The 9,192-nt window shown below is 57.1% G+C and overlaps 1 protein-coding gene across 6 annotated transcripts in view; it reads right to left on the bottom strand.

Moving 5' to 3' along the window:
• Positions 1–275: 275 nt before the first annotated feature.
• PARVB (parvin beta) overlaps positions 276–9,192 on the bottom strand; it is a 114,279-nt gene continuing 105,362 nt past the window's right edge. For all 6 annotated transcript variants that reach the window (XM_081591751.1, XM_081591748.1, XM_081591753.1 and 3 more), the window contains exons 12-13: positions 4,638–4,710; positions 276–3,386 (exon numbers count right to left, since the gene is read on the bottom strand). In XM_081591751.1, the coding sequence (XP_081447877.1) occupies positions 3,310–3,386; positions 4,638–4,710 (150 nt within the window). In that variant the 3' untranslated portion in view covers positions 276–3,309. The remainder of the gene's footprint in view (positions 3,387–4,637; positions 4,711–9,192) is intronic.

Genomic DNA, 9,192 nt, shown 5'->3' with positions numbered 1-9,192 from the left:
ACTGGCATCTCTCGCTCGGGGTTGGAACCAGGCGCCTGGGCAGACTCGCCAGCTCCGGTCATTACTGTGACTCAGCCTCTGTGAGCCGCCAGCCTCTGTTCCCGCCCAGGAAACCCTTGGTGCAGCGCCCCCTTCCCGGGGACCCAAGCTGGCTCCTCCCTCGTCCGTCGGCGGCCCCCCGGGAAGTGGGGCTGTGCTGGTGTCAACGGCCCAGCACCGAGCATGGGGTGGTCCAGGCATGACGGCTAAAGGCGCAAAAGAAAGCCCGGCACGCAGACAGAGGCAGCGGCCTTTATTGGGATAAACCACCACACTCCGTCCGGAAAGCCGGCTCTCGCCGCCAGCCCGCGGGGCAGGTTGACAACACAGCCAGGGTTTCAGTGGCTTTTATTTAATACCCAGAAATCCAAAGTAAACACTGCTTAAAACAAATCAAGGACATGAAGATACTGGCACACAAATCGGGCAAGAGGATTTGGCTGCTTTAAAACAACACAGCCCTTGTGTCATGTCCAGTTAGGACCTCAGGGCATGTGGGGCTCTGGGCTCAGCGCTTCATGATCCTGTGTTCGAGGGGCAACCAGAGCTGCAAGCAGGTGCCCCAAAACCAGGGGAGGGGGCGCGCTCAAAAGACAGGCCACCCGGAGAACAATAAGAGGAGGCATTTCATGACCTTTACTCATCACCGCATGCGTACAGATGACCTTGTTTTCACTTCGTTCCTGTGGATGAAGGTCCCTCTTTGGGGCGGGGGTGGGGGGTGGGGAGGTCATTCACTGAAAATGGGAATCAGCGGAGGAGGAAGGTTTCTAGAACTTTCCTCAAGGACTGAGAGGGAAGCTGTTGCATTCCAAGGAACTCCCAGCAGGTGTCAAAAGAAAGTTGTTTCTCTTGCCCCAGTTTCCCCAGAAGATGCTGCAGCGTGTGGCTCTCCGCAGCGGGCTTGTCCCGGGCCCTGACACTCGCGTCCTGACAGCTGTCGTCCCCAAGCCACCAGGGACGACCGGCGGATCCCAAGAGGAGGAATCTAGCCACTGCAGAGTTCACCCTGGCTTCGGCCTCAAAACTGCTTCCCAGCCCTCAGCCCACATACGCTTTCAATTCTGGTTCAGTCCAGACAGCGGACGGCCCGAGGGGCCTGCCCAGGTGGGCGGAAGGCACACCCACATCTTCGCGCCAGTTTGAGAAAAAGTCATTTGGAGACCAGATGACATGCTTTGCTGGAGCAGGGCTTTAAAGAGTCAGCATTATGAGATAAAAGTGCCTGTCTATAGGTTTCCCATATTTATCATTCCTGTTACTCTCCTGCTTGAAACGCAAGAGGGCTTGAAGTGGGCTCACTGCCCTGGGAGCTGAACTCCACCACCACCTCCCACCCCAGAAGAACCAACGCCCCCACCCCAACCTTCAGGACATAGAACAGGCTGGGGGAGCTGCCCACCTGGGCAGAAGACCTCAGGCTTCTTTCCAAACCCCGACCTCCCTTCCTTCACCCCCACCCCCGCAGGCCCCCAGGAATCGGCATCGCCCTGCCAGGCCCACAAGTGCCCCCTGCAGGTGAAGGGGCCTCTGCCTCCCTGGCACCATGGATCCCACACATGTAATGAAGGCGGCACAGAATGTTCCAGCCTCGGCTATTTTGTCAACGTGGATCTTTAATGTCACCGCCTCCCGCAGGAGACGCCGTAATGCTGTTTTAATTATTTCTTTCCCCTGCTGGGTAACCTCCTCCATCAAATTGGCTATTCTGAACCCAGCCCCAGGCTGGCAGCTGCCCGAGCCCAGGCAGAACAGGCAGCTGTTCTCTAAGTCCTGAGCACTGGTACGCAATGTAATATTAATGATGTGCTCAACAGCTCTGACCTACAGCGGGAAGGTGAATATCACAGAAGAGAAAGGCCCATGTTGCCAGGGTGCTGAGCAAACTCTGTGGGTCCAGGTGTCATGAAAACCCCGGCTCCGCAGGGAGGTAGGGGTGGGGGTGACCCAGCGGAGGACCTGCCTGAGACCCAGCCGAGGGGTGCCCCTTTCTCTCCCAAGATGAGGCGGGAGAGGGGTGAAGGGCACACAAATGAGGGATCACATTTCTTTCGACAGGGCGCCCCAAGGATGCCACAGGCTGCAGAGAGCTGGGACTCGCGGACGATAGAGGTGAACACTTCACCTCCCCTCTTACGGGCTGAGCCGTGGCCCCCCACCCCAGAACCCACAAGTTGAAGTCCTAACCTCAGGACCTCAGCAGGTGATGGCTTTTGGGGACAGGGGTCTTCACAGAGGTAATTAAGGTACCATGAGGTCATTAGGGTTGACCCCAATCCAATCTGCCTGGTGTCCTTATAAGAGATGATGACACAGACTCACAGAGCGGGGAGGAGCGTAGAAAGTGAGGGAAGACCATGTCCGTCTACAAGCCCAGGAGGCTCCGAAGGCACCAGCTCCGCTGATGCCACTTCCAGCCTCTAGAACTGAGACAGTAAACGTCCATGCTCTAACCCACCCCCTAGCCCGTGGCACTCTGTTATGGCAGCCCCAGCAGACTGAAACACCCTGCTTTCCAAAGGTTTTTGGAAAGGACCTCTGGGACTGGAGACTTCCCAGCGGAGCTGTCTCCAGCTGCCTTTTAGAGCGGGCCCCGACACAGCCCACTCAGCCGTAGCAAGAGAAGAAGAAATGCCTCAGAAACCCTTCCTTCCACGGACTGTGGCCGCTGGGTCCGCTGGGTCCCAGACGTCTGCGCAAAAGCGAAATGAAAACCGCATGGAGCGGAGTAAGGATGCGAGTGGACACTCCGGTTGCAGCTGAGGCTTCCGGGAGCTCAGAGGTAATTTTTTTTTCAAACTGCAAAATGCATTTTTTGTAAAAAGGCCTGGCTGCCCAGGAGAGTCCCACCCAGGAGAGGCCACCAGGGCACTCAAGCCATCACCCCTGCTGCAACGCTGCCGTGCGTTTCTGATGACTTGTGATCGCTGACGGCCGTCAGCTGGAATGCCAGGCACCCCTCTGCCGCCTCCCAGGGGCTGAGGGTCGGGGTTCCGGTTTATTTTCTTTTCCATCTTTTGATCAACAAGAGACTTGGTGCCCTGTGGCACCCCGGGTGAGGCGAGGCTGCAAACTCACAAAGCACTGGTGTTTGGAACCTGCATTTCTAAGGCGGCCGCCTGCTATGGAATTACAGGGAAAGGAGGTGAAGAGCATCTACCAGAAAAAAAGAGTGGGGTGGGGTGGGGAGCAACCGTGGGCTGGGAGAGGAGGCCAGGGCACCTCCCGAAGCACGGCGGTCCCTGCTGAGGTCGCTGCGGCTCCTCGCTGTCACTCCAGATGCTTGTACTTGGTGAACAGGTTGTAAAGAACCCGCAGGGTGGATTTGAGGTCCAGGTTTACGACATCTGCAGAAGGAAAGAAGAGAAAGCATTGCCGGTGAGAGACGGTGCCCCAAGCCCTGGTGCCAACACCTGGGAGACATGGCGGACACCATCTACGTCCCCCGCAGAGCACTCTTGCTGTCCCCGCCCCTCACAGGCCACTTCCCGAGCCCCCAGGCCACCACCCCGCGGGATGAGCACTGGGATGGTGAGGATTCTCCTTCATCCCTTCCAGGATGGGACCAGACAAGTCTGCATGGTGCGGGGTCTAGGACAGCCAGTGACACGTACGGGGAACCGCGGGCCATCCTGCGGGCCTCCTGGGGCAGGGCAGGCGGGAGCCGCGGTCCCACCCCTTCGAGGTCAGCACCAAGGTGTGGCCCAGGAAGGCCAAGCGCCTTGTTTGGAGGGAAGGGCCCTGTCCCCCTGGGGGTCGGGCACCTGGCTCTGCTCCTCACTTGCTCTCTGACCTCAGATAAGGGCTTGGGGAGGGTTGCGGTTCATGGGTCACAGGACAGAAATCCTGTCCTCAGATGGGTGTTTGACAGTGACGGCTGAGCCTCCCAGGGGGCGTGGGTGGAAGGTAACGAGGATGCCCTGCGCAGGATTCAAGCTGCCACTGTCGGGCGGTGATCCCCTAAGTGGGGACCCCATCCAGGAGCACTGGCATCATCTGCAAACTCGTTATAATCAGGACTTGGAGGGCCCACTCCACAGCCCCCGAATTGGAAGATGGTTTGAGAAGCACCCCTCCACTCCACTCACCCACCCCAGGGCTTCAGTTGCCCACTCAAGTTAAGAGATTCCTGGTAGAGGTCATTTAACACAGGAGTCAGGTACGGCAGCGAGGGGACCTCTCGCCGAGGCTCTGCTGGCCTCCACTGCCATTCAGACCTCACAGGTCATGACCGAGCCACGTCCCTGCTCACGAGCACCACGGGGGCATCAGGACAGCGACCTGACAGGCATTAACCTGCAGCCAACCTTAAATACCCTTTCAAGACGTGAAGCAGCATCTCCAGTCTGAGCAAGGGCACCTGGTGAGGCAATCAGACCCCGAGGCCGTGGGGCAGAGGCCACGTCCTCCAAGCCAAGTGGTTACTGAAGAACTGGCCTTGGTGTCTTTGCCAGCACAGGACTCTTGGTCCCCGAAGCCCCGAGGGCAACAGGGAGCTGGGGTCAGCAGAGCCCGGCCTTTGAGCCACACGCTCGGGGCCTAATGGGAGAGACATGGCCGGTCACCCAGCCCCTCGAAGACCCGGGTCAGGGTGTTACCTTCGGGGCGAGCCTTGGGCTTCTTAAGGCCTCCGTCCAGCATCAGCTCAAAGGCAAAAGACACGTTGTGGACCTGCCAAGGGAGCCAGAGTTAGCGTCGAAACTGCAACTGGTCCCAGGCCTGCCACTGCCCCCCACCTCCACCGATTTTCTTCCCAGGGGATGGAAGCAAACGTGGACAGGGGGATCCTTTGGAATAACTCGGCCCACCGGACCAGGGGTGCCCAGGGCAGGGCAGAGGGTGGGCAGGGGGAGGGGGAGGGAGTCTGCTGAGGGCAACAGACATCCATCAGGTGGTCCTCACCCCCCTTCCCAGAGATGAGGGGTGGCCGGGAGAGGCAGGAAGGAGATGAGGGACGGAGCTGCCCTGGAGGGTTGGGGGCCCCCAGGCCCCGACACGCCCACGTGAAGACAAGTGATGGCAGCCGCCTTTTACAGCTGAGGAACGGAGGCTCAGAAAGGACACCTCCCGAAGGCACCCAGCCCTGGGCCCTGTCTCCAGCACACAGCAGTCACCTTCCATCTGTCAGAAGGGCCTCAAGCCAGCTGAGTATGACAGCGTGCCCTCGGCAGGGGTATCGGTGGCCCTGACCCAGAGCGGGTGCCACAGACGCTGCCGGAACTGAAGTCAGGCCACCGGTGGCTGCTGCACAGCCCGGTCCTGACCCTCGGCCTGCTCGATGCCCCGGAAAGGTGGACACATCTGCACTCGGCCCCCACGGATGCTCAAAGTTTGCACATTTCTGCTAATGGCTGCTACAGAGGTTAGACACAGAGCCACCTCTGCTGCGTTTCAAGTCCACCTGAACCACAGAGACACTGGTGATCAACCAAATCACAGCCAGCCAGATTCCTGCTTCAGGCGAAGGCTGGTGGGGGGGTGGGGGAAGGGGGAGGGCAGGGGAATCAAAAAATAAAATAAATCACAGACGTCAGAGCTGGAAAGGACTTTAGGGCTCTCCTGTAATCAAACACCCATTAAATAGTAACTTTTTCATGATCTCCCTGCCAATGAATCAGAAACACGACAACAAGCTTGCCTGCAAAGTGGTTTAATGAATAACCAGGAAAAAGACATGTGGCAAAATACTCCTCCGTTAGTCAAGAACACAAGAGCTCGGGGCACAGCAGAGAAGCTTCCAGGCCACGGTGGCACTGGGTGGGCAGCGCTCAGAGACACAGAGGAGGCTGCTGAGTATCAAACAGGAACCAGGCCCTGGTATGCGGGACAGGCCCCAGAGTGGGTGCAGGCCACTCACACCCAGACCTGCAAATGACCAGAGCTGCAAATGACCTGAGGCTCACAGGCCACGCCGAGGGGAGGCAGGATGCAAAATGTTCGAGTCCCACCTGCAGGGCCCGGAGCTGGCCTGGAGAGAGGGCTGAACTCGGCTGGGTCTTGGAGGAGGGACACACGCAGGGGAAGACTGGAGGGTCTTAATCTCCCACTTCACAAAGGAGGTCCTGGGCGGAACAGGTGAGGACACCTGTCATCTGTGCCGAGAAAGTCCCCGGGCTCCGAGAGACGGGGCCGGGCTTCAGCCCACCCAAGTCTGGATCGGAACCTGTGCCCTGTCTCCAGGAGCATCCTGCCTCTTCCACCATCAGCTGAGATCTGGATCCCTGAGTCATACACACAACAGGTTTGGAGTCGAGACGGAGCCAGGATGGCAAAGAGGGAGAAACAGGGTAACGGAGCCTGTTTCAGAGCAATTTCAGGGCAATCAGAGCCAAGCCTCAACCCCACAACCTCTCTGCCCCTGCAGAGAAGCATCCTCAGAGCCCAGCTCCACGGACCCGGCACAAAGAACAGCAAACACCTCCTGTCAGGACATGGGGCCACCTCCTTGACCGTGATCCCAGAGAGTGAGACCCCCCACCCCAGGCCACACTCTGAACCCCAAAGCCCCACACTGCTACCAGGAACCAGTCCACGTGCTTTCTCTCTGTGATGCAAAGGAGTTTCAAAAAACCAGGCGAGGAGAGAGGAAGGTAGAGGGTCCCAGAAAGGAGTGAGATCTCCTGGCTCCACCCCTGCTGACTGTAATCCATCCCCACCCCGAGGACCCCTTTCTTCCCCTGGGGACAGGGACTCCGATGAGGGAACAAATGGGAAAGCACCCTGAAACTGCAAAGCCCTTTCTGGGACTTGCTTCCAGGAATAACCTCCAAGTCCAGAACACATGCCATCCCCAGAGAGAGGGACACTGTGGAATCTTCCAGAAGATGACCACAGACCCAAAGTACCCAGCAAAGTGACCAGCACAGAGCAAGGCTCAATGGTGGACCTCAAACAAGAAGCGTGGGTGGTACCCATGCCTCTGAGATGGTTCAATAGAGCCGTTCAGTTGTTCGCAGGAATCTCAGGGTTGAAGACATCCCATCTGATCTTTTTAAACTCCAGTGTGATCGTTTAAAAGCACATGCCCGTGATGCATCTAGGATGTGGTCACTGATCTCAGTCTCCTGTCACTGCTACAAGGATTCTCGGTGCCTCGTGCAGTCTGGGGTCCCGGGGATGCTTCGAGAGGGTCTCTCAGCACACGTCACCAGTGCCCGGCCACATTGGGACGAGGTGCCTGGCCCCGGCCAGCAGGGGGTTCAGGTCTGTGCAGCAGGGAAAGGCCATCATCTGCGAGGTGGTTGGGTGGACCTGGAGTTAGTAAGCCCCACGGCTAATGAGGAACCTCCCGGTGGTACCAAGAGGCCATCACTCTGTGTTGGGGGGAAGGCAGAGAATCCAGGGGTGGGGCTGAGGACTAACGCAGCCAGAGGAGGACCCTCCAGAATGCCAGCTTCCAGCCAGGAGAGCTCTGGAGGCCCTCGGGCCACCACTGGACCCTACAAGCGTCGACGGTCTCACACCACGTGGGATGCTGTCCCCTACAGCAGCCACCCGTCTCCCACTCAGAGGCGAAGGTGGACCAAACAGGCCTTGAGCCTCCCACGCCAGAGGGTGATGGACAGAGACTCATCCCATCTCAGAGGGAAAGAGGCCGGGGCTGGGAGGGGCCACCCCTGCTACTGCACAGAGCCTGTCCCGGAAAGACACCCAGCTCCAGTGGGCCTGGCTGACTTCACCCTTCTCACCAGCCTTCGTGCTCATTTGAACAAAGAAAAGATCTCTCCAGAACAATGCTTCTGGGAACTTCCCTGGTGATTCACTGGCTAAGACTTCTGGGAACCTCCTGGGGGTTCAACGGTTAAGACTTCGCCTGCCAGTGCAGGGGATATGGTTTCAAAAGATCCCACATGCCTTGCAGCCAAAAAAACCAACACATCAAACAGAAGCAATATTGTAACACATTCCATAAAGACTTTAGAAATGGTCCAGGTCAAAAAACAAACAAACAGAAATCCTTCTGCAGCTGGCCACGTGGGCAGGAAATGCAAGATGAGCTCCGTGACCAACCTGTCTGTCTTCCTGCCTCCTGACCAGCCCCACGCAGCCCCGAGCACCACCCTCCCACCCCCTCTGTGCACCGAGGAGGGGAACGTGCCAGAACCTTGCTGATCTGCTCTGATCCATCTCAGCAGGCCAGACGGCAGTGACATTTGGCCACGAGCAAGCCGCCCTCGAGATGCCAGAAGCAGGCTGATTGGTAAACACTGGCCCGGCTTCCGGATGCATCTCTGGCTGTCGCGCCCGCCGCTCGCCTCATCTGCCTCCCTGACTCATGGGTCTAGCACTTCGGGAAAATAAAATGACAGATGCTCTCGAGTTCAAGCAATACGGTCAGTCCACGAGCCAGGTTTCTAAAGGCGAGGAACTAAACACTGCTGGGATGGCTGGACCTGCGGAAGCCCTTGGCAGGAGGTAAACACCTGGTCACAAGAGGGTCCCAAATGTGAAGGCCATGCCCTTTGACCCAAACAATCCTCTTTGAGGATTTTGCTAGAAAACAATCTACAGGAATGGAAACATACATATTTATATTTACATATTCATGACTGTGGCATCCAGTCCCATCACTTCATGGCAAATAGATGGGAAAAAGTGGGAACAGTAACAGATTTTATTTTCTTGGGCTCCAAGATCGCTGCGGACGGTGACTGCACAGCCATGAAATTAAAAGACGCCTGCTCCTTGGAAAGAAAGCTATGACCAACCTAGACAGCATATTAAAAAGCAGAGACATCATTTTGCCAACAAAGGTCCATATAGTCAAAGCTATGGTTTCTCCATGTATGGACGTGAGAGTTGGACCATAAGGAAGGCTGGGTGCCAAAGAATTGATGCTTTTGAACTGAGGTATTGGAGAAGACTCTTCAGAGTCCCTTGGACTGCAAGGAGATCAAACCAGTCAATTCTAAAGGAAATCAATCCTGAATATTCATTGGAAGGACTGATGCTGATGCTGAAGCTGAAGCTCCAATACTTTGGCCACCTGATGTGAAAAGCCGAGTCACTGGAAAAGACCCTAATGCTGGGAAAGACTGAAGGCAAGAGGAGAAGGGAAAGACAGAGGATGAGGTGGTTGGATGGCATCACTGACTCAATGGACCTGAGCTTGAGCAAGCTCGGGGAGTTAGTGAAGGACAGGGAAGTCTGGCA

Source organism: Giraffa tippelskirchi, chromosome 4 (assembly GCF_054371585.1).
Source record: "Giraffa tippelskirchi isolate mGirTip1 chromosome 4, T2T-mGirTip1v1.2.pri, whole genome shotgun sequence".
Taxonomy (NCBI): domain Eukaryota; kingdom Metazoa; phylum Chordata; class Mammalia; order Artiodactyla; family Giraffidae; genus Giraffa; species Giraffa tippelskirchi.
The sequence above is the reverse complement of the archived record's forward strand: the minus strand, read 5'-3'. Positions and strand labels throughout refer to the sequence as shown.